General features: G+C 37.7%; 2 protein-coding genes across 2 annotated transcripts; one reads left to right on the forward strand and one right to left on the reverse strand.

Moving 5' to 3' along the window:
• Positions 1 to 5292: 5292 nt before the first annotated feature.
• Positions 5293 to 9362, reverse strand: LOC137731218 (uncharacterized). Its single transcript, XM_068470321.1, has 6 exons — positions 8568 to 9362; positions 7501 to 7666; positions 6874 to 7050; positions 6679 to 6762; positions 6073 to 6154; positions 5293 to 5969 (listed from the first exon to the last, which is right to left on the reverse strand). The coding sequence occupies exons 1-6, from the start codon at positions 8945 to 8947 to the stop codon at positions 5533 to 5535; spliced, it is 1326 nt and encodes a 441-aa protein (XP_068326422.1). The 5' UTR covers positions 8948 to 9362; the 3' UTR covers positions 5293 to 5532.
• Positions 9363 to 22079: 12717 nt separating this feature from the next.
• LOC137732725 (uncharacterized) lies at positions 22080 to 22772 on the forward strand. Its single transcript, XM_068472011.1, has 2 exons — positions 22080 to 22452; positions 22588 to 22772. Exons 1-2 carry the CDS (start codon positions 22080 to 22082, stop codon positions 22770 to 22772), a joined length of 558 nt encoding a protein of 185 aa, XP_068328112.1.
• The last annotated feature ends 3303 nt before the right edge of the window (positions 22773 to 26075 follow it).

The following is a 26075-nucleotide window of genomic DNA, read 5'->3' on the forward strand; positions in this document are numbered from 1 at the left end:
TAAAATAAAATAAAATAAAGTTGCAATGACCAATCCTTTGGCAAAAACCACCAAGAAACTGACCATGGCAATCTCGAAAACCTCCCCCACAAGTAGGAGGACCAAGATTTCCTTTAGACAAACCATCTGTATTAAGTTTAATCTAAGGGAACCGAGGAGAAAACCAAAGCACATGAAGAATAGTTGGCCCCTTGCGAGGGATAAGTAGGATCCTAAAAAAAGAAATGATACAAGTGTTAAAACCTTGAGAATAACCAGGAATAAACTTCCCACTGTGAATGATCCCATAACTAATAGACATGCAAAGATGATGAAAATAGATTGGGTGACCCTAAAAAATAAACTTATTTTGAGCTTTCCAAGTAGTCGAAAAAATTCAAAGATTGTGCAACTGCTGGAAAAAAGGTTAACATACATAGGCATCCTAGAAAACAACCAAGGAATCTGAAAACGGCAAAGAGGTACCAAATTGACATGCTAACCACCTCCAAAGCTACCTAGATATCCGACACCCGAAGAAAAGATGAAAAGTAGATTCCTCAGAGCTATGATATAAACAACAAATGGATGCCAGAGAAATACCATGTCGTTGTAGTGCACCTTCGGTAAGAAGTTTGTCATGAAAAAGCCACCAAGCCAAAATAGACAGTCGAGACGGAATAAAATGTCGCCAAATAACCTTGGCCCAAGCACAATTGCTATGTTTTTTCTTGGAAAAAAAAAAAATCAGGTGATAACCAGCAGAAAAGGAAAATTTTCCAATCGACGAATGCTCCCAGATCAGTTTGTCATCCTCTACATTTAAAGGCAAAGGTAACTGAAGAATTTGTTGGACTACAAAAATGAATAAATCTACAAAATAATCTGGTAAAAACTATCTTTGAGCTTCAATAGCATTTGAAACCCGAGGAAGAACTATGGGTGAAATGACTGAAGATAATGAAGGGTCAATAATTGGGCCATCTAACCATTTGTCAAACCAAAAAAAGAATAACATTCCATCACCAATAGCCTAACGACTATTATTATTCAGAATAGGCAAAGCACGCTTCAAACCATGCCACACAGAAGACCGTAAATATATGTCTTGTTTTTTGTAGGGTGCAAAAGGAAAATGTTGACGAGCGAAAGAACCCCACAAAGAAGAAGATTGTAAAGCATCCCAGCCAAACTAAGCAAAGCCGTCAAGTTCAAAGCAACAAAATCACGAAAACCAAGCCCACATTCATGCTTAGGTCCACATACCTTACTCTAATCAATAGTTACTAACTTTTAGGAAGACATGTCCCCTAACCAAATAAAATTCCGTGCACAAGTAGAAAGATGCTTTAAAAGGCAAGCTGGCCATTAATAAACTGAGAAGCTATGAAGAAACAAGTTTTGACAAACAGATTGCACCAATTGGAGCCGCCCAACCATTGTGGGAAGTTTACCTTTCCAACCTCAAAGTCAAGCTTTAGCCTTATCTACTAGAACTTGAAAATGAATTCGCCTTGGATTACCACCAAAACTGGGAACCCCAAGCTAAGTGAAAGGAACAACACCCATACAAAAGTCAAGATGTCTCGAGATATGCACTTTACGATGGGTAGAGGTGGAACCAAGATAAAAAGTACTCTTATTGCATTAACAAGCTGTCTCAATGCACAACCGTACTTGTCAAAAAAAATTCGAAGAAGAGATCGAACATTCCCACGACAAAAAATAAAAAAGTCATCAGCATATAACACGTTGAAGGGCAATAACCTCGCGGAGTTGAAATAACGGTAATATGTCTAGTAGAGAAGCAAAGATAAACCTCTGCTAGACAGAAAAGAATTGGCAAAAGAAGGTCTCCCTGACGGATACCTTGTGTGCAAGAGAAAAATCCATATGGCATGCCATTTACCAATATTGAAAGACGAGCTGACTATAATAGAACATGCACCCAATCCACAAAAATACGAGAAAACCCAAAGCTAGAAAGCACGTGAAGAAGAAAATTCCAATTCAAAGTATCAAAAGCTTTAGCGATGTCGACTTTTATACCCACGTTACCACCAAAAGCATTTTTATCCATTAAATTGAAACCTTCTGAAACCAAGTCAATGCAATTAGAAATACGTCTACCTTACAAAAATGCTGGTTGTTGAAAAGAAATAATGTGAGTGGCAATTGGATTGAGTCGATCAGCAAGAATCTTGGGAATAATTTTGAACAAAAAGTTAGCAAGAGTAATGGGCTGATCATGAGCAATAGTGGCCGTCCCTTTTACTTTTAGGGATAAGCACCAAAAAGTTGCAATTAGCATTTGGATAAAGTCAGCCACGCTTAAAAATTTTTTGTACAAAAGCGATAACATCCAAACCAACAATATCCCAGCATGACTAATAAAATGAACCAGGAAAGCCATTAGGTCCTGGAGCACTCGAACGATCCATAGAAAAAAATGACATTTCTAATTTCATCAACTGAAGGTAAACAAGAAAGAGAGAGATTTTCCTCATCACTAACCATAGGTGGAATTACACCACAAACATCCTCAATTCTACTTGGTGTGAACGAAGAATTATATAAAGATCGATAAAAGTTTACCACATGATCAGCAATAGTATTAGGAGACGAGAGTACATTATCACCATCCAAAAGAGTAACAATCTTGGAAGAAGAAGAAGGACTGCCTCGAGCATAAGCATGGAAAAAAGCAGTATTACGATCACCCTCAGTAAGCCATTTAACCCGAGCACAATCACGCCAGAAAGCTTCTTGCATACGAAGAGCATCAAGGACAGTTGTCTTAGCCACAACCTCTTCATTGAACCTCTCTTGAGAATTCCCATCAGAAGAAATAATACTCTGGATATTATGAAGTCTTTCCTTCGCAATAGTGACATTTCTATGGACATCGCCAGGAATATTAGAGTTCCAATCTCGAAGATAACACTTAAAAGCCTTGAGTTTTTCCCATATAACAAACATGGGACACCCATATGCAATAGTTGACTAGCAACACTTAGTAACTAAAACATAAAATTCTAAATGTAAAGTCCACATGGACTGAAATCGGAAAGGACAAGGTTCTCCAAGATGAGCTGTTTACAAAGTTATTGAACAAGTATTTATAGATTCACCAAATAAAAATATTTTTGCTCACTAATTACCACTCACTAATTATTGTATGGATTATCGTTAGATGAGTTTAAATTTCAAAATTTATAAAGTAAATAGATCAAATTTCACTCATCTAACAACAACCAATACATAAGTGTCAATGTTTGACACCGGTGATGAGCCAAAATGAATCCTTCAGCAAATCCTATATCGTGTGAGAAGACAAGAAGAACCAGTTACCAAATTCACACTACCTACTGTTGGGTGGTTAAGGTTTTAATCAGCATGCATAAAGTCTGCCATTTGGCAATATGGATGAGATGTTGATCCAAAAATTTAATTAAAAAACTATACATTTATCATCAAAGGTAGGCTCCAAAGGTCACTAAAAATTCCATTGTCGATATAATTTTAAGGTTAGGGATAAGGGTGTCTGGCCCTATGTCAACCACCGGCTGCCAGTTGAGCAAGTGGGATATCGACGGATGGCTCTCTCCTTCAAGCTTGTCCAACCATTGAGACAGTGCACGAGGGCATGTTGTAGAATAGTCCACAATACCAGTTTCTTTCACCACAAAAAGCTATCGATAAGATTAGGGTTTCAGGACTGGCACTGACAATGACCATTTCCCATATTGCAGCTGCTCGCTATACAAAGACATGCATTTCGCTTAATTAGCATTAATATTTAGGACTAGTTTGTTATTGATTTAGTTTTTTTTTATAACAATAGTTACAAGTCGGTAAACTCTATTTTTAATAATTAAGTGAGTGCGAAAAGCAGCATCACAATGTTTATAAATTTTGATATAAAAATGTAATATATCTGTATTATAATTGAAATTGACATGATATTCAAAGTTTTATGTACTAAATAGATCAGAAAAAAAAATATTGACTTGCATTTATGGTTTGCGGGGTAGGGAGTGGGCGATGATGGTAGATGGTGATGGTATGTAGTGTCAATGGTGCCTGATGGTCGGTGGGGTGATGGTGGTGGTGGTGATGTTGGTGAAGATGGTGACGGTGTTCAATGCGGCAGTGTTGGAAATTGTAGTTGTCCTAAGAATGTTGGTGGCGTCACCGATGGGAGTGATGGTGACAATAATCGTTAAGGCAATGGCAATCGCGATGGTTTTAAGGGTATTGGTGGTAGCGATAGTGTTGTGTGTGGTTTGGCGGGCAAGGGGTTGAATGAAAGGAAGACAGAGATCGATGCTTGAGGATTTGATGATATTTTAAAACCATACTTATTATCATGTCGCTATTGATTAGTTTACACGGTAATTATCTAGTGGTTCGGAATCGAGATGAGGAGAGTGCAAATTGAAATCAAGGACTTCTCTCCCTCCACAGGTCCTTTTGGGATTTTCATGCTAAAGAGTTTGGAGTGTAGAGGAGGAGATTGACATTCATGTGTGATAAAGTTGTGGATGTTTTAATTTGGCACGTGATTTTTGGTTGGATAATTGCATGATAATCTCATGCAAAGATTGGTTTTGATCCAATTAAAAATGGGTGATTTTTTGTGCAATCGAATTGGTTGGATAATTGCGTGTTAATAACTTAAACTCGTGCCATGTGCTTTGAACTGACCTAATTAAACATGGGCTGATTAGATCAATTTGAACATGCAAGTATCAAGCCACGTCAAGGATAATGGAGCCGCGCCAAGCATGCATGTCCCTATAAATACAAAGTTGCAGACAATGAACAGGGACATTTAACTCGACACACAAATAAACGTCCTAAAAGAAATTCTTTCACACTCTTGACAAAAATACTAATTGCTTCACTAACCCGTCAACACAAATTCAGTTCAATTAAATATCACTCGGTTGACAACCGGAACAAATTTAGTTTAGTTAAACATTACTGGAGTCATAGAATCAACTTAGGTTAGGAATTTCTTCAGTTTAGTTAAACAACATTTTCTCCTCTCTCAACTGGTTATCCATCGCAAGTCTCATTTGGTTAAAAGAGGTCACTTCATTAGCTTTCTTGGCAAGTAGAGTGTTCTATGATCTGTTACTCACAAGTATCATTTAGAGCTCATCACCCAAGTATCTTTGTCCTTACAGCTTGAAACCGACCTAGAGCACCTATATTTGGTAGGTTAGTCACCCAAAGACAAACTCCTTATCAAATACACCCATTTGTGCTGAAAAAGGCACACAAATTGGATCGGCAAAGCCATTAAGGTGCTTTACTTCACTGAAATAATTTTTCTCAGCTCATAAGGTACGTCGACAAGGAAATAAGATTACTGAACATAAAAGTACATAGACATGATGTTGATCAACTTGAAGCCAATACAAAAATTTACCCTACGGTTATCATAATTTGTAACAATTAATGGGTCGATGTGAACAAAAATTGAAGAATACAGAAACAGAGAGGCTACGTCTGCAATCGGCTAGATTAAGTCTTCGCATGGTACTCTCATCTCTTTCGGGCGAATCTCTGCCCTGCTCCAAGTAACAACCCTTTCCCTATTACACCTGTGTGAAGTCCACAAACCAGAGCCACAGATCCACCTATAACTATCCATTTCCAATCAATGCCGTTTTCATTTGGTCTTTTATTGTTTGGGATTTGACCTTTTTCTTCTTCGCCAGGTGACGGCTCCAAATGATTCATGCTTCCATTGGAGGATACTTTGGTGGTGATTTTGGCCATCTGGGCACTTTGAGATAGAGCAGCCTCTGATTTCCTCGCATTCTGGTATGCTCTCATACCAGAGTGTAATTTCTTCACAGTGCACCACATCCCATGACGGACACCCAACTTTGCCACATCTTTGGGGATGCCCATGTCTTCGTAGTGTGCAAGGGTAACCTCACATGCAGGTAACTGTCCATCTCCTTTCCGCGACTCCACTGCATTTGTTTTCCAATTCAGCAAATGAGTATTCACCGTTACATTGTCACCAAGATTGGTCAACTTATTGTTGCAAAATCAGATTTCTCATTAAATTCTTACCAGCCTTGATTATCCAACTAGAGAAATAATGTTCCACACGTCTGGGCTTGTCACGCTTAGGCAAGCCTGGATATGGAACACCCTGCAATATTGTAGCTCATACAATAAGACTCAGAGTATATATGAATACCAACATAATCATTTTTTTTAAATCCACACACTGTAAAAGAAAGATATGATGGTAGATGCTAGACAAAAACAAAGATACAATATTTCTTGACTTTAGATTTCACGGTTTTCTAATGTTCTTTACCTCTTAAATCTGAACCCGACACATTTTTGTGTTCCTTCAACAATGCAACACCAACCAAATCAAATTATTTTCTTTTCATAATGTTGGTTCAGCTTTTCTGATGATCAATTAGATTCAACCCACCCATCTCAGTTCTATTCTGCGTCTGACTCAACTGAAACAGACTCCAGCCTATTTCTCTAAAGTGAAAAATATGGAATTGCCACAATGTCCTCTTCACAAAGAAAGTAAAATAAATAATTGCGGAAAGAGAGCTACAATACGAGCATCAACGAGGAGAGAGCTACAATACAGGCATCAACGAGGAGAGAGCTACAATACAAGCATCAACAAGGAGATGCTTCAACAATTACCTTTGTCACACAATAATAAGTTTTTCCAGCCTCCCATATTCTTCGACCAATTAAATATTCTCGATCACTGCAGAAAAAAGGGAACTGCACAGCAGAGGAACAAAGTGGGAAGCAGTAATTCATATTTTCAACTAGAAAGAGATACAATGAAAATGCAGAACCAACATAATCGAGCAAATCCTTTCTTTCACTGACCTTTTTAATCCAGTGAACAATCATAGTTCCAGTCTGAGGGCATTCCTCTAATATCTTAAAGTATGTGAGCATCGGATCCCATTTAGGTCGAAACTCATCATCCCAAAAGAAATCTCTAACCAACTCTGGTGTTGCATCCTCAAAGACAGTTCTACTACAGTAAACAGTGGGACCTGTCTGGTAAGCAAAACCACTATCAGTTACTAGAATACTATATATGGTACTAAAAATTTGATATTTTGAAGTACTAAAACAAGAATCAGGGTAACTGCAATAGCTATATGAATCGTTTTATTCTGCAATAAGTGAGGATTTTTAGCGACAAACTCTTAGGGCATTTTGGAACTGAAAACCACATTTGTGATAATATGGAAAAAGGAATAAAATATGTCATTATGCAACAAGATTGGCTAAAAGAATATCATACATGACGTTGATATAGATGTCAATTGAGGATCACAAGAAACATATGTCAATAAAAGCAGCAGGTAGAAGGTAGACATCCCTATTCCCTACCATTAACAATTTTTCGATAGATAAATCAACAGTTTTCAGACATATGTTTTCAGCAGATGAAGCACAAACTCAAGATGTTAAAGAGTAGAAAAAGTCAAGGTCAGCATCTACCTCAGGATCATGGCGCCATGCTTTGTATGCCATGCTCGGAGTCGACCTCTCCATCAGGCTTTGCCATTGCATCTCTCCATCTCTCCCTCCAATTAAATTCACTAGGTGCTCCAAATCAGTTTCTGTGACAACATCCTGGAGTCTCTCGGCACCCTTAGCAATGGGTCTGAGAAAGTGAATAAGAACAGTTTTTCAAGGCAAGAATAAGACACGACAAAAAAAGGTAGAATTATAAGGATTGCAACATATTACTATTAAACAGATTAATTTTTTGATTTCAGGTGCCTACAAAAAAATGCAGTTCTTTCTTGTTTCCCAAGTGAATTAAAGAGTAACATGAATAACTCTCCAACCCAAAAAGAAAGGAAGCATTTCTCCACAACATCCACTTTTCTTAATAATTAAATATGTTTTCAAAGGTTGGCAAAATTCCATCGTCGAACGGAAACAATCTAGGCTGTGCAGGAACTAAAACTCTGATTCAAGAAGAGCGCATGTAATTGATGCCTCACCACATTCAAGACGCCAACTTTATAATAGGCAATAATTCCTATTCCAAACAGCAATGTCGCGGAAGTAAAACCAAAAAACGCATTCAAAATCCAGCGGTTGCACTAAACTCCAAGAGCTAGACTTTATCGGTAAGCCATATGTATGGCTTCTTTGGTCTCTGCTATAAATATGGAAGTCACTTAACTGTGGGTTCATCCATATTTCAGCATTCTGAAAGCGCTTAAATTTAACTCATAATCCTTTTTTTTTCGGTCAATTGATAGATTTTATTAGATTCTAATAGATAAGCTTACATCTTCCGCAAGAATATTGAAAAGAAATTCAGGTCCTATTTAACTCATAATCTTTTCAGTCCGCCAGAAAAACATGAATTACATTTTAAAATGTTGCACATTCCAATCAAATATTAAATTCACTGACAAAAGAATCCGAAAACATCGAAATACAAACGAAAACAAAACGTGAATTCAATCGGTGATAAACCCTAACACAATTCTAATATATATATAAAAGCAAAATTTTACTAATCGAAGCTGACACAGCTAGAAACTCACCCAACAATGTCGGTGTCGCTCTCAGCCGTGGCAGCCGAACCCGAAGCGGCCGAGTCCCCAGCAGACGGCGTCGCTACTTTCCCTTTTCCCTTGAAATTGGACCAAATCGTGCGGCAAAGGGAGAAAGCGGAGAGCGCCGTGAAAGCGAGCCAGAGGCGGCGAGCGCCGAACCCCGGCGGCGCGGTCCAGAGGAACCGGAACTTGCTCCGAAGGCCGAGGTACAGGAGACCGGTCCACCTGGGCCGCCATGACCAGCCGATCACCAGGCCAATCATGACGGCCAGCCATATCGGGACTGCGCAAAGCAATATGTCGACGAATGTTTCGGTTATCGAGGGTTTTACGAAGAACTCCATCAGATCGGACAACATTTCCTCCATCCTGCCTAAAACCGAGATTTTCCAAGAAAGTATTACTCTCCCGAGAAAATGGGCGCTCAAGAAAACGGAATCACATCGGCGTTCGGTTATCCAATCCCTTTCTCTATCTCTCTCTCCCCCTCTCCCTACTCTCTCTGTATCCGATTAGAATTGGGGAAAGAAGGAAGAAAAATTCTAGAGAGAGAGAGAGAGAGAGAACGGGAGTTTCAGGCGGTTGTTAGACGGTACGGTAACATGACGTGGCAAGATCAGGACCGTTGATGGTGGCTGAGCTGGATGTGAGTTGTGTTTTCGTACGTGATTCTTTTGGCGTGTGGATTTTCTCGCATGTGGATTTATCGGGATGGGGACACGTGCGAAAGGGAGAGTGGGAGAGGGAGGGGGTTAAGGAGGTTGTTAGAGGATAAGAGTGCTGATTTTTATGATGCATGCTTTTCAGTTTTCAGTTTTCAGTTTTCAGTATTGGGGAGTGTCCAGGGGGAAGATATTCTTTTGTCCCTTGAGAGATTGGGTGCTTCCAGGAAGACGACACATCAGTGAGCCTGCCGGTTGAGTTGTAACATCTGCCGGTTGAGTTTTTTTTTTTTTTTTTTTTTTTTTTTTTTTTTTTTTTAAACAAACGATATTATTTATCAGGAAATGAGTTAAGTCTCATAATGGATTAACAATAATATGTTTAAATTCGTCTTTGGGGAGAATTGAACCCACACTGACAAATGAAGAGGAATATCATTAGACTGTAATATTAGATGGCTCGTGCAATCTGTTTCTAGTTTGTTTTTTATTAGCACCTCATATATTGTTGATTATACTCTTAAAAAATATAAAATAATTATTTAGATCACTTGTAAAAGAGATGTCAAATTTTAAACATAAAATTTATATTTAACAAGCTATGTGGCATTTTGACATATATTAAAATTTTGCTCCTTATCCAAAATGTCAAATTAAATTATTATTTTTTATATTTTAAATTATATATATATTTTTGCTGTTTTTTTTTTTTTTCCAAAGCATCATCTATATGTAATCCTAACATATCTCTAATTAAAAAAAAAAAAAAAAATCTCACACATTGTGTGCCCACATGCTAGTATTAATTAACAAAAAAATATTAATACAAATAATCCAACAAAGCATTATAGGATGTTTACAAAGCACTGTGCGATGTCCATTTACAAAGCAATTCGTTGATTAATAAAAACGTAGGAGAAGACAAATTGCATCAGTCACACAATCAACAATTAATTATAATAAACATTTAAGCCAATAAAAAGAATTTCATAATTAATAAAAATTTATTTGAAGCTACTATCAAATTTTGACAACAACACTCTATGCTACTATTCTATGTCATGCGATATAGCAATCGGCATTTCGGTTAGAAAACAATGCTGCTAGTTTTTTTTACTATTATCACTGATATAGACATTTTGACATCTTCCTTAGAGATAATCTTACAGTCCATAAGAGTTTTCTATATATATATATATATATATATATATATATATATATTTTTTTTTTTTTTTTTTGATATACTTCAAAATTTACGGTGAGACATTCTCTTCTATCCCCATTATAATTGAACAATTTCAAGCCTTGTATATAGTGTTTTCATGACTGAACTTAACACGTTTGAAAATCTTATTAATCAAATCATTTGAGAGAAAAATCACATTTGATTTCAATATGCTTGATTCTTTTTTGAACGGATCAAGACACAGATTATGCGATACACTCATAGAGTAGGGTAATTCAGAAATAAGAAAAGCTGGGTTTTGCAAGATGTACCTAAATTAACAATGGCAATCATTTTCTTCCTTGAAATGATGGTGATTTCCTCGTGAAATTGATTTTACACATTTATATAGTAGACAAGATATTACATTGAACTGAACTCCAATTATTATATATTTAGTTTGAGATTCTGGGGGAAAGAAAACTAGCGTATGAGACGAACACGCAATTTTTTTTCAAAAGCAAACATAGAGTTTGATGTGCGATGGAAAGTATGGGGTGTAAGGATAGTATTGCAAAATAGGTAGGTGTATTAAGATAAATTGTATTTTAAAAAGTAAATGTGGGATGTATTCAGTAAGTGGCCTATAGTCAATAATATGTGCGGTGTGAATAAAATAATCATTTTAGTTTTGGGAACTTTCATGAAAAGGGGGTTAAGTTTATTTTAACCGAAAACCATGCTATCACTTAATTTAATAAAAAAAATTAAATATTAATGAACAATCCTTAAATTTTAATAAAAATGACAAAAGAACTTAAATTTTAATGAAAATGACACAATTTTAATATTTAAAAAAAAAAAGACTGACATGCGGGACCCATGAGTCCATCACAGACATTGTTTATGAAACTGAACGGTACTACACTATTTATTGGTCTAGTTTCATAAATGGTGTCCAGTTCTTAGTCCGCTTTCATAAATAGTGTCTAGTTATTGGGTTTAGATTCATAAATAGTTTGTAGTAATTGGTTATAGTTTCATAAATAGTGTCTATTTCTTGATTTGGATTCACAAATAGTGCCTAGTTATTGGCCCACTTTCATAAATAGTGTTTAGTTCTTGGTCATGTTTCATAAATAATGTCTACTTCTTAATCCAATTTCATAAATAGTGTATAGTCCAGTTTCATAAATAGTTTCCACCTATTGGTTTAGTTTTAGAAATAATACCTAATTATTGGTTTCGTTTCATAAATAGTGTCTAAATTCTTGGTTATGTTTCGTAAGGTTTGAAACTTGACCTTTTTTGGTCCTGTAAAAGTACCCATTGCGTCGAAAACGATGAACCCAGAAGTGATCCTCTAGGTCAAAACTTTGAGGAGATTATGTAACATCCCACATCGCCCAGGGGAGTGGATCATGTAAGCCTTATATGTATATTCTCATCTCTACCTAGCAAAAGGCCTTTTGGGAGCTCAATGGCTTCTGGTTTCGTAGAAACTCCGAAGTTAAGCGAGTTTGCGCGAGAGCATTCCCAAGATGGGTGATCCACTGGGAAGTTCTCGTGTAAGTTCCCAGAAACAAAACCGTGAGGGCCTGGTCGGGGCCCAAAGCGGATAATATTGTGTTACGGTGGTGTCGAGCCCGGGATGTGGTGGGGGCCCGGGCCGGGATGTGACAATCATGTTCTCAGTAATTATATTTAAAAAGTTGTTTTCAATTGCCAAATTCAAATTCCCTCACATTTTTAACATACCTACAACAATAAATGTAGTTCTCCATCCAATTTCTTGAGTTTAGGTGTCATCTTGGAGAAATTTTTCCTTGTGCCTGTAACACAAGTGGTACACCACGTGTTATTATGTAAGTGGTGGAAATTTTATTTTTTTATGTTATTAACTTTTTAAAACAAGAATCTCACAACTTGTACAGAGACACGTGGTGTACCACCCCATGTTCCTGACATATTGAAAAATCTTTCATCATCTTGACTACTACTGGGGAACAACACACCAAAATAAAACTAGATTTTAATCCCTAAATAAGATGAAGTTTAGAAAAATGTCTTATACAAGATTAAAAATTGATTTTAGTCCCTAGACTCTATTTAATACCAGCATATGTATTCAATGTCTCTTTTTTTATTTATAATTTTATGAAAATATTATAAATTTTAATTCTTGTTATGGTAAGCATCTTATATAAGAAAATATTTTCATATAGATTTTTTGGTACACTTATGTTTTTGCATATTTTCTTATCTGCCACTAATTCATTACAATATATTTAGGTACGAATATTTCGGTACACTAGATTAATATAATATGTTTAGGTACGGACATTTCTGTCATATCTGGGCTCGAGGGGGACCACTTCCTGAGCCTGACTCCACCGTAGCACGATATTGTCCGCTTTGGGCCCCAATCACGCCCTTACGGTTTTGTTTTTGGGAACTCACACGAGAACTTCCCGATGGATCACCCATCGTGGGAATGCTCTTGCGCGTTACTCGCTTAACTTCGGAGTTCCGATGGAACCCGAAGCCTGAGCTCCCAAAAGGCCTCGTGCTAGGTAGGGATGAGAATATACATTTAAGGATCACTCTCCTAGGTGATGTGGGATCTCACAATTTCGGTACACTAGTTTAGTATATGCTAAAAAAAATAATTTTTTTTTATATTGTATTTAGGTACCAACACTTCAGTACACTAGTTTAGTATCATATAGTTAGGTACGGAATTTTCGGTACACTTATGTTTTTACATATTTTTTCTTATTCACTACAATATATTTAGATACGGACATTTCGGTACACTAACTTAGTAAAATATATTATGATACGGACGTTTAGGTACACTAATTAGAGAAAGTTAAATAAAATTAATGAATTAAAATGTGTATAATAATAAATTTAAAATTTAATGTAATAACATTAAATAAGTTATCTATTAAATATAAAAACAAAAATATAATAGGAATTTGAATTAAGTACATATTAAGGGACTAAAATCAATATTCAATCTAACACCAGATTTTTATTAAATTTTAATCTTCTTAAATGATTAAAGTTCAAAAACCCCAAAATAAAATTGAGGTATGTAATTCAATTTGAAGTCTTTTTCTTATTCTCTAAAATAAAGTTAGTAAATGATTTTTTATTAAAATATAAGGATTTGAAACTCTTTTCATTAATTTTTCCTTTAGTTTTTTATTTTGGTGTCAGCGCTATGAAATAAAGATTTGTCATGTGTTCAACTCCTATTTAATAGATAATTGACATATGGGTAAACTGGTTACAAGATAAAATTCTCGTTATCTCCTTCTATGTTATCATATTTTATTCAATGCTTGGACAAACATAATTATGCATGGGAGAAAAAGGGTGTGAGAATTATTTCCTTATGTTTTTAATTCAATTTAAAAATGGAATTACATTTTCCATTGACATCTCATAATTAGAAAGTGTATTCAATTCAAAAAATAAAGGAATTTAAAAGAGAGATAAATCCATGAGGTTCAATGGAGTTTTATAGACTAAATGTGAATTTTTTGTGAAATCATTTGAAATATTAGGGTGAGAGGCCTGATTTCCTGAATCTTTTTTGTGAAATCATTTGAAATCTTAGGGTGAGATGCCTGATTTCCTAAAGCCAAAAAAATGCTATAAAATCTCTCATAATCCATTAAAATCTTTCATCTTTTGAAATACTTTAAAATCAAATTCTAATAGACTAAATATGAAGTTTTATGAACTATTTTAAAATACGAAACGAGTACAGCCGGATTTCTATGGAGTTTTTTTTATAAACTCTTTTAAAATCTTTATTTGAAATATCCATGGACTTATATGGACAGTGTACTTATAAGTGACAAGGACTCACTAACTGTAATACAAAGGACAATTCAATGCTTTAGATGAACACCCAAATGGAAAGGCACACTAGAAGAACGTCGTGACTAAAATTAATTAGAACATAATAAGTAGATAGATACTAACTACTTTCTTATTTTTCTTTCGCTAAATTGATTGTAATATTATGGTTAGAGATTCAATATTAAGGATACATTTCAGAATCATTATGGTGGTCATTAAGTGCCTTAATTCGACAAATGAGATTTTGATCTCATCGAGTTTTTACATAAATTAAGTCCACAGAAATGTGGACATCAAATTAAGCAATTCAGCCCAAATTATTTCGAGAGAACTAGAGCATTGGTCTTTAAATTATTATTATTTTTTTTTTTGGAAACTAGCATTGGTCTTTACATCGATCTAATTGGATATCTTTGACTTTGATCCCTATATTAAATTTTTGTGAGTCTTGATCTATGAACTCGTCACAATGTAAACCAAATGATCATTTTTAAAAACATTGTTAAACTTACGTCTAAAGTAGAGGATTTTAAGGAGTTAATAAGGAATGCAAGTTGTAATGAAATAAACGAAATAATCAAAAGGATCATAACTCTATACTGTGACAAATTCATCGACTAATAACTTAAAATTTTTTAATTCAGGAATCCATTAACTTTTTCAGTTATATATGGTCACTAGAATTTTGAGGCTTTATGTGCGAAACGGGGCATGAGCTGTTTTTGTTGAATAAGAGCCAAGAGTGGCAATTAATCAAATATAACAAGTGCAGTTGTGATTGAGTCATGGAACAATACAGTTTTGGGCCTTTTGGCATCATCAACAATAGTGTCAACACCCAACATTAATTAAGCAAGAAGTTAAATCAACTTGTTCAATTAAAACATTACTCTCGCTCATCAGAAGCATGCATGCACCAAAAGTTTCAACCGAATTCATGTCGATAACGATAAGGCGCACTTTAAAAGTCCTAATAAACAAAAGTTTCAACTAAATTCATGTCGATATCAATAAGGGGCACCTTAAAACATTAATCTCGCTCATCAGAAGCATGCATGCAACTCAGAACCAATTTGATCTTCTTTTCCTTTTTCTTTTTAGTTCGTAGTTTCAATTTCTGTATTCGAGATTGAAAAAAGTATACAATCTACACTAAGCAACTTAGAAAATTAATTAGGACCTTAAAGTTTCGCAATTATTGGTTGGTAACAAGTCATCTATTTCCTTACCATCAATGAAATATAAAATCTAATATGCACGTGAAACATGTGTCATATATTCATGGTTATGTGATACTCACATCATATAGCATATGTGAGACCTACTTACATATACAGATTGTTTGGGTTAATATTTAGACTTTGGACTCAAAGGAGAGAAAGCCCAAAAGAACTAAAGAGAGGAGACTTGCCTGAGACCCAACACCAAGCCCATCCATTTATCTCAAAGACAATATGATGGGCCCTCATTAATGCAAAGGTTAGGTACTTACAAGGGAAGTGACAACCGATGGAAATCAACCTACTCTGAGCCCAAAAACACTTTCTGAATGGCAGAACACGTAAAAAAGATGATGACTCACTGAAGTGTTTTCGGACAAAGCTTGCAACAGCCAAGATCATTGCCTATAAAAAGGAAAACAGGGCCCAAAGACAAGGATACTCAACGAATCAAACAAACAAACATACAAACTCTGCTCTCAAGCCAGATTTGCATCCAAAGCTGTAATCAGCCCATACCTCAATCATTTTCAGGATAACTCCCTACAAAAGCCATCTTTTGTCTAATTTAAAGCTTTGTTATCACCCTTAGTGGCGTAGTATTGATTCTCATTCTCTCGTGTAAACTTGATTGCCATTTATCCATTTCAAACACACAACCCTTTGTAATCACAAAGAAAAGAGACTACAAGACATTCAACCTTGCCCAACAAGATGAAATCTTGCATGACTCTCTTTGTTTCGTCTTTCCATTAGTAGATCTGGTATTATGATGTATTGTCCAATATATATTCAATTTATTTCCAATCTTTTGGTGATCAGAAGCTCCATTAGTCCTCAGATCTGGTTCATTTAGTGGTTTTACTATCATAAAAGATAAACGGGAATTAGACCGATGGCTTAAGCCAGATTTGGGTTTTCACCCTTTAAAGCATACAAGATAATAAACTAAAAGTCCTTGGTCTCAAGGCCTAGAAAAGAACTTAATGTAGACTTAACCCATCTACGACAATCCTTTGATAACAAGAAGTCAGATTAACTTGGGGTGCAAGTAATTGACTTAAAATGCACTTGTTCGACATCTGCCATACTTAGATGGTAGTGGTATGCCTAAGCACTTAGTTAGTTTTGATTATGAGCCTCAAGGCCTACACCTAAGGCCCCATAAAGGCACCTTTCAGAACTAACTTTGTTTTTCCCTTGCAGCCTATCAGCAAGAAGGAGCCCGACAACCAACCAAAGTGCCAACTTCTCGAGAAGCTGTGTGCTCGAGCCAAGGACTTTTCCCAGTGAAATTCCCACTCGAACATAGTTTTGGCACGCCTGGTGGGATCACATTAGTCTTGTATGCCAAGAAGAAAATAAGGAAAAAACCTTCAGGTGGAACACGGAGTACATGCTACCCCAAGCTCTACCAAAATCAAACATGGCAGATCGCCTAGAGAACGTTCCCTCCTTACAAAGACCAGCTGTTTTGAGAAGCCCGACCTCATTTGAGAAGTCGGGGGAAATAGTAACCAGTGAAGACTTACAAGCCACCATGGTGCAAGTATTAAGAACTATGGAGAAAATCTCTTTGGAAACCAGGGGAGAAGTCGGCAGACTTTATTCCTTAACGGGGAGTTTGCAAAAAAGGCTAGATCTGGAGTATTCTACTCCAAAAAATGGCTATGTGAAAGGAGCAAGCCCTGAGGAAGAACCAAATATTCCATTCTTTCCTTTGCTTGAGGAGAATAATGGTAAAAATAAAAACAAGGAAAGATCCAGAGCTAGTGTACCAGTATTGGAGGAAATACTAAAAGCGGAGTTACCCGACCCCTTACTATTCCCACTTAATTGTAGGGGCAAAGCAAGCCAGAAAGAGTGAAGTATGGGATGCCCCAGTTGATTGAGAAATCCAATGGGAAAGGCGAGCCTACCAAGGCAAACAAGCTTCTTCCTTATAGGCCCCCACCATTGGCCAGTAAGGGAGGGGATACCAAGTCGAGGAAGCCCGAACCAAGAAAAAAGACTTTCTCGGGCAATGAGTTAGCCAAATTGAGGAGGATGGGAACTTCCTCATACTCTTTCTGATAATACAGCTCACCAACATCTCAGGGATGAGTTAGCCAAATTGAGGAGGATGGGGGCCCGGAATGCACAGCCATAAGCTCGCTCGCTGTTTAGGATCACTTATCAAGAGCCTTATCCTGATCACATTGACGAGCAGAACCCTTTTCTAGTCAACTTCAAAATGCCCACATTCCAAACATTCAGTGGAGAAAATGGCAATGTGTTTTCCAGAGATCACATTTTCAAGTTCTTTAATCACTGTGTAGCATTTGAAGACAATCCCAACTACAAGTTAATATTGTTTGGGAACTCCTTGGTAAGCTTAACATCTCGGTGGCATTCTTTGTTAGCCCCTAATTCCATTGCCAACTGGGGGTAAATGGAGATGGCTTTCCATGAGCAGTTTTACAGGGTCGAGCTTGAAATGTTTATCAATGACCTTGTAGAGGTGAAGCAGTATGAGCATAAGTCTACAAAAGACTTCATGATAAGGTTCAAGAGAACGAGGATGAGGTGCCAGTTCCCTATAAGTCATGCATAGCTCATATCCATAGCTCAGAAGGCTTTGAGATTGCCTCTAAGGAAGAAGTTTTATGACGTACATTTCAATAAGCTGCAGGAGTTAGTAATTAAGGCCAACAAGTATGAGAAGCTACTACTAGAAGAGTAGCAAGTAAAACACTCATCTAAGGTGTCTTCCTTCTACAAAAGCAAAGCTACCATTCACCAAGTAGAGTTTGAAGGAGAGCCAAAAGAGAATAATGGCCATGAAAGAGAGAGAATGGACGTGTACACATCGGAGATGACTACCCCCTTCAAACCATTGACTGTAAAGGGGTTAGTACAGCCAGTTAAGGACCAAAAAGTGGTCACGAACGATGGAGAATTTTTCCCTTTGAAACCACCCAAGTACCAAAGTTATTCCTTTAACTTAACCAAGGTCGCGGAGATCTATGAAGAGCTGGTTCGGGCAAGAGTGATGATGCCCAACAGTACCCAAAAGCTACCCAAACCCGAAGAGCTAAAAGGAAAGAAATATTGCAAGTTGCATTACTGTTTCAATCACTCTATAACCAATTGCGTCCAGTTCAGGGACTAGATATAAGACCTTATAGTAAAAGGAAAGTTGTTACTAGATAAACCACAAGCCAACATGATGATTGACACTAACCCCTTCCCTAAAGTCCCAATAAACATAATTAATCTAATGTAGGTGGAGAAGGGGAAAGGAAAAGCCACCTGGGAGGTGAAGGCAAAAAAAAAGGCAAGATGATAGGCCAACTGAAGGGGCTATCAAGTTGCCCGAGAAGCCTAAAGTAGCCATAATCAAAGGAGTGGTGTTATGTAGTAAATGCCAATGTGAGTGTGAGTTAGAAGTCCCAGCAGCATAAGCTGTCATTGATAAAGAGTTGATCAAAGGAAAAGAAAAAGAATAGCAAAAAGCCCACAAAAATGTCATGCAAGCAACAGAAAGAGAAACCTCTAGGAACGTTTTCCAACGGTTGGGAGGAGACTCTCAACCGAAAGGTTTGTCAAAAGTGTTAAAAAATTACAAAGCTTCTGAAGAAGTACAGGACAAAGAAGCCAAGGTGCCAAGATGGATGGAGGTAAGGCCACCCTAACCAAGCTACATTGGTGGAGATGTCAGAGTAAAGAGGATAACCATAAATCTAGTTACAAAGAAGAATCCTGTCCGACTCGGGGGGGAAATGGTATGTGGTCGGAAAGGATGAGAAACCCATTAAAGAGATAGGGACATCCATGATTAGGATAGTCCAGATGCAACATAAAGCCCACATGAACTCATTAAAAGTTCCTACTGCCTTAAAGACCTCAAAGAATGTAAAGTTTGAGAGGGTACCTGATGGGGCAATAAATCAACTTCATTGGAAGATCAAGAAGGAGGTGGAAAAGGCTAATAGCAAGACCAAAGGGGAAGGAGAACATGTGCCGCAAAACCCCCATCCTGGGAAATACAGAATCTTGAGGAGGGCTCAAGATGGTATGATAATGATGCCAACCCCAAGATGGAACCCAGACAATATGCTTTAGAACTATCTCACCTGAGAGGGGGTTGCCTGCACCATTGTTGGTCGATACTCTCTGCGAGGTTCCATAACAAATGCCAAACTTTGGCATAACCTAAGAGGAAAAAATGCCTGAGGTGATGCCACCAGAAGAAGCACTAGCCTGGTTAGATGAGTTCATGAACCACATTGGGGGCAAAAATGAGGACTTATCTGGATCGAGCAACTTCCACGTAAACATGACATATGTTTTATCTGCCATGTTTTATGCTAAGCATGATTAACATCCCATAATAGAGAGTGACTACTTAGCAACATAACCTATGATGGCACATGTTAGTATTAAAGAAGCTGGAAAAAAAGAGTTAGGCAAAATGGATTTGCCTGAGCCCACAAAAAGAGAGCCCGAGAGGGTATGCATAGACAGGATGATCTTCAGTCGCCCGAATTTGGCCATGGCCAACCATCTCAAACCCATATATGTGACTGCTCATCTGGAGGAAGTACCTTTCAAGAAGGTCTTGATTGATGGTGGAACAGCGATCAATGTGCTGCCATATAAGTAGATGAAGAGGGTGTGCAAAAGTAAGGAGGATCTCATCCCCATAGATCTTACAGTTTCCAATTTCTCAGGAGCCATCACTAAGACCCATGGGATACCGTCATTAGAAGTTGATTTGGGTTCTAAACAAATCATGTTAGCCTTCTTTGTTGATAGTACTTCCACTTATGAAGCTTTATTGGGCAGAGATTGGATTCATCAAAGTCCCTCTGTGCCATCTACCTTACACCAACAAGTGGCTATCTATCATGAAGATGGGGAAACAAGATCTGGATTTTGGGAGATGGTAGAGGCTGAGTCACGACCATTCCTTCCCACTGCTAATGTGGCAGAAGCTAATTTTTGTAATCCTAGAAATGAGATTCTTCAGTGTTGGGGAGTTGATGAGAACGGCCGCCCGACTAAAGTGACGGCCCAAAAGCTTTTGGAACAAAGGTTGTTCCTTATAAGGGAAAAATGGGACGACCCTATATTATCCTAACTCCCCAACACCAATGATGTCAGAACAAAGAAAGAAGGACCAGGTAGTTGCAATAAGATCCTTAATCAAAAGACTGTTGGTGTATGGAAGGAAAAAAAAAAAAGCAAGAAAATGAGAGCTGGGTCGAATAACACCAGAAGGAAGCCTCAAGCAGTCAGAGCAAAGAGGAATTTTTTTGGAAAGGAGTTGGAAGCGGCCATACAAATGGCTGAATGTGTATATAATCTAGATGGGCCAGAAAACTTGCCCAAGAATCCAAAGTTAGTTGAATTCTTGTGTGCAAAACCTGACAAGCCACAACCAGAAGTACAAGACCTTTTGAAGACCATCGATTTAGGAACTAAGGAAGATCCAAGGCCTATCCAGATCAGCGGCTTATTAGAAATGGAAGATCAGGCAAAGGTAGTCAGCCTTCTGCATGAGTTCAAAGACAGTTTTGCTTGGCATTATACTGAAATGCCAGGTTTAGATTCAACCTTAGTAGAACACAGAATGCCTATTAAGGAGGGATATAAACCTGTTAAGCAAGCACCACGGAGGATGTCAAATGAGATCGAGGAAAAAGTCAAGGAAGTGATTGAAAGGCTTGTGAAGGTTGGATTTATTAAACCTGTCAAGTATGTCGAGTGGTTGGTCAATATTGTACCTGTGTTAAAAGCTATAACTAAGGCAGTCCGATGTTGTGTTGACTATAGAAACATTAATGGAGCCACACTTAAAGATGAGTATCCAATGCCCATAGCTGACTTATCCATAGATGCAGTTGCCAAACACAATGTCTTATCTTTCATGGATGGGAATGCCAGTTATAATCAGATAAAAATGGCTAGAAAAGATATACACAAAACAACTTTTAGGTGCCCAGGTCATGTTGGAGCATATGAATACTTGGTAATGCCATTTAGGCTCAAAAATATCGGTGCAACCTATCAAAGAGCAATGAACGCCATTTTTCATGACTTAATTAGCCACAGCATGGAAGTATACATTGATGACATTGTGGTGAAGTCTAAAACTGAAGAGAAACACTTGGTAGACCTCAGACAAGCCTTAGCAAGAATGAGGATCCATAAGCTAAAAATGAATCCAAAGAAATGTGCTTTTGGAGTGAAGTCGAGCCATTTCTTAGGATTTCTTGTTCATCAAAAGGGTGTACAGGTTGACAAGAACAAAGCTCGAGCAATCATGGAATCACCTCCTCCCACTAATAAAGTACAATTACAGAGGCTACTAGGAAAGATCAACTTCTTAAGGAGATTTATCGCCAACTTGGCGGGCAAGATTCAGCCACTAACTCTTTTGCTAAAGTTGAAAGATAAAGAAGAATTTGAGTGGGGCCCACCATATCAAGAAGCTTTCGACAACATAAAGGCTTACTTGGCCTCCCCACCAGTGCTCATGCCACCTTAAAGAGGGAAGCCTTTAAAGCTTTATATTTCTACCTCTGAGAAATCAATGGGAAGCTTGTTGGCTCAGAACAATGAAGGCGGGAAAGAACAAGCAATCTACTACCTTAGTATAATAAAGACAAGATATACACCAGTAGAAAGGTTGTGTCTGGCTCTATACTTCATGGCATGTAAGCTAATGCATTATATGTTACATTGCCACATCCACATTATTGCCAAGACTGATTTAATCAAATATATGCTGTCAAAACCAATGCTAACTGGGAAGATTGGAAAGTGGATTTTAGTGCTTTCAGAGTTCAGCTTTCAGTATGTGCCTCAGAGAGTGATCAAGGGGAAAGCAATTACGAACTTCTTGGTTGAGCACCAAGAATCACAATATGAGATTATTAATGTTTCGGGGACTCTGGAGGTAGCCAGTATGTGGATCTCATCGAGCAAAGCCTTATATGGCAAAGAAGAATGGATCCAACAAGAGATAAAAATAATAGTTGGTCATTGGATCACTCCTTGGAAATTATATTTTGATGGCTCTTGTACGCAAACGGCCGCAGGAGCCGGGATTGTTATCATTGATCCCAAGGGTGCTTACCATTATTATTCATTCCCCTTAGACTATCAAGAGACTACCAACAATCAGGCAGAGTACGAGGCACTGATAATTGGTCTGGAAATCTTGATAGAGTTGGGGGCAACTGAGGTTGAAGTATTTAGTGATTCAGAGTTGGTGATCAGTTAACTAAATGGAGAATACAAGTGCAGACACATCACCATGGCAGGTTACTATTTGGTATCTACACAACTATTAAGCTATTGGGGCATTGAGATATCAGTCAACTATATCCCCAGATGATTGAATGCAATCGCCAATGAGATGGCATAATTGGCTTTTGGAGCACAGATCCAAGAAAGAAGGTATGAATAAGATATAGAGGTCCAAAAAAGAAATCTCCCTTCTATCTTTGAAAGGGGATTCAGCCTAGATGTGATGTCTGAAGAAATGAAGGTTGAAGATTGGAGGGCACCTATTCTTTAGTATTTAAAAGATCATTTCTTCCCCACAAGAAAGAAGAATAGATAAAAAGCAACTAAGTACGCTTTGTGGGAAGAAAATCTACTAAGAAAAACTCCAGATGGACTAATGTTGAAATGCTTAAGCCAAGATGAATTAATAAGGGTAATGGCCGAAGTACACGAAGGGATCTGTGGAGCATATCAGGCGAGAACCAAGATGAGGTGGCTACTTAGGAGGTATGGTTATTTCTGGCCCGAGATGGAGAAAGATTGCAAAGTTTATGCCTGAGGGTGTGAAGAATGCCAAAAACATGGACCTCTCCAACACGTACCCTCGGTACCCTTAAACCATGTGGTTAAACCTTGGCCCTTCAGAGGATGGGTGATGGACTTCATTGGGCAAATTCATCCAAGTTCTAGCAAAGGGCACACGTTCATAATTGTGGCAACAGACTACTTCACCAAATAGGTAGAAGCTTCAGCAGTAAAAACCATAACCTCAACTTCGATCAAGAAATTCATTGAGACCAAGATCTTACACAAATATGGAGTGCCTGAGACAATTTTTACAAACCACGGGCCATCTTTTATTTCAAAAAAGGTAGAAGAATTTGCAAGTTCAAGATTAAGATGATCCAATGTAGTCCTTACAACCCACAGTCAAATGGTCAAGTAGAAGCTAACAACAAAGTCTTGGTGAACATTATTAAGATGATGGTGGTAAATAGTCCAGAAAAATGGCATGAGAAGTTAGGAGACACTTTATGGGCTTACAGAACTTCTAAGAGGGCAGCAACTGGAACTACTCTGTATGCCCTAACCTTCGGGCAAGATTCTGTCATCCCCATGGAAATTAATGTAAGTTCTGTCAGGATTCAGAATCAATTTGGGCTACACAGTGAAGAGTACATTCAAGCTATGTGTTAAGGAGTTGAAGATCTTGATATAGCCCAAATTGAAGCTCTAGATAAAATTCAAGAAGGGAAGAAAGTTGTTGCCCGAGCATACAATAAGAAGGTGAAGTTAAAGAACTTCGGGAAATGAGAGTTAGTATGGAAAGCCATTCTACCTTTAGGGGGCTCAAGTTAGAGGATTTGGAAAGTGGAGTCTAACTTGGGAGGGTCCTTTCATTATCAACCAAGTACTTGACAAAGGGGGATATTATTTGACAGATTTGGAAGGGAGTTTACAGAGGCATCTAATTAATGCTAAGTTTTTAAAGAAATATCACCCAACCTTGTGGGATGTTAGAGACTGTTACATTGAAGAAGGGTAGGCATTACATGAAATTTAAAGGCAGTTTTGGGCTCATCAAATTCAGATCTCAAGAAAAGAAGGCAAGCCAAAATAAATTGAAGAAGTCATTTTTCATTTCAGTAAACATTGAGAATTACATCAGACTTAGCTCAATGAGTTTTACATCTTTGACTAAGGCAGCTATCCTAGAATGGTGGGTCCACATTTCGCTCAACTCTTCCTAAACATTGCTAATATTTCCTAAGTATGGTCTAGTACATCCGACTTCCGTTTGATGTCTTGAATTCTTCCAATCTTTTGAACCTTCAAGCTCGACCAAGTTGTTTTGGCCGGCAGAGTCATGATAGTTGATCCTGAAGCATACACTTATAATGATGAAGTGATCAAGAAAGCAAAGCTATGAGAAAGTTTGGGCTTGTGGATAACAGCACGAGTGAGATCTACCAGTGCAATTAAGGCTGCTCAGTTACTCCTCAAAGCCATAGAAGTCCTGAAACAGAAGCTGGAAGCAATACGTTTTTCTGAAGATATTATAAAAGATGATTCCTCCTTAGGAATGTTGTTTCCAACAACAATTGAGACCTGAGAAGTCCATGCAGGTCCCAAGGAATGCACCCCTCCCTCTTTGAAGAAGAGTTCCGTGTGAAGGCCAACCCGAGGGCTATGAAGGCTGTTAAGAGGGCAGTTCATGGTAGAAATCCCCTCACCAGTCTTGCAGGAAGATTAAACTCAAGCCACTATGGGTACCATTAGGAATTTTGAGGCAATGGTAGGAAAAGATAAATTTGGAGCCAAGGGAGAAGAATTGAAGAACAATAGGAATTTCCGAAGAATTTGGACTATGGGAGTTCTAAGGAGTTTGAAGAAATTCAGAGGCTTGAAATGGGTAGGATATTTTGCCAAACAGATCAAGTAAAAATGATATATAGGAATGGTAGCATTCGTGGGGGAAGTACAAAAGGTTTTAGGTAAACAAAACGGTTGCATTAAAATGGCACAAGTTCCGAGAAAGGGCGTGCAACGGTGGTGGCTGTTCAATCATTATTTACACCTTGGATTGAAGGCTCAACAACAATTGAAGGGGGCACTGTTTGGGTTAATATTTAGACTTTGGACTTAAAGGAGAAAAAACCCAAAAGAACTAAAGAAATGAGACTTGCTCGAGGCCCAGCACCAAGCCCATCCATCTATCTTAAAGACAATATGACGGCCCCTCATTAATACAAAGGTTAGGTGCTTACAAGGGAAGTGACAACCGATGGAAATCAATCTACTCTCAGCCCAAAAGCACTTTCTGAATGGTAGAACATGTAAAAAAGATGATGACTCACTGAAGTGCTTCCAGGCAAAGCTTGCAACAAGCAAGATCATTGCCTATAAAAGGGAAAACAGGGCCCAGAGACAAGGACACTCAACCAATCAAACAAACAAACATACAAACTCTACTTTTAAGCCAGATTTGCATCCAAAGCTATAATCAACCCAGACCTCAATCCTTTTCAAGATAACTCCTTACAAAAGCCATTTTTGTCTAGTTTAAAGCTCTGCTATCACCCCTAGTGGCGTATTATCGATTTTCTCGTGTAAACTTGCTTACCATCCATCCATTTCAAACACACAACCCTTTGTAATCACAAAGGAAAGAGACTACATGACGTTCAACCTTGCCTGACAAGGTGAAATCTTGCCTGACTCTCTTTGTTTCGTCTTTCCATTAGTAGATCTAGTATTATGATGTATTCTCCAATATATATTCAAGTTATTTCTAGTC

The sequence above is a fragment of the Pyrus communis genome, chromosome 4 (assembly GCF_963583255.1).
Source record: "Pyrus communis chromosome 4, drPyrComm1.1, whole genome shotgun sequence".
Taxonomy (NCBI): domain Eukaryota; kingdom Viridiplantae; phylum Streptophyta; class Magnoliopsida; order Rosales; family Rosaceae; genus Pyrus; species Pyrus communis.

Coding starts and splice junctions, on each gene's coding strand:
- LOC137731218 (XM_068470321.1), bottom strand. CDS start 8,947: ATGGAGGAAATGTTGTCCGATCTGATGGAGTTCTTCGTAAAACCCTCG. Junction 6,763..6,873: donor TTGTTCACTGGATTAAAAAG/GTCAGTGAAAGA, acceptor TCTGCTGTGCAG/TTCCCTTTTTTCTGCAGTGA. Junction 6,155..6,678: donor CTTATTATTGTGTGACAAAG/GTAATTGTTGAA, acceptor ACAATATTGCAG/GGTGTTCCATATCCAGGCTT.
- LOC137732725 (XM_068472011.1), top strand. CDS start 22,080: ATGGGAAGCTTGTTGGCTCAGAACAATGAAGGCGGGAAAGAACAAGCA. Junction 22,453..22,587: donor GGGGACTCTGGAGGTAGCCA/GTATGTGGATCT, acceptor AAACGGCCGCAG/GAGCCGGGATTGTTATCATT.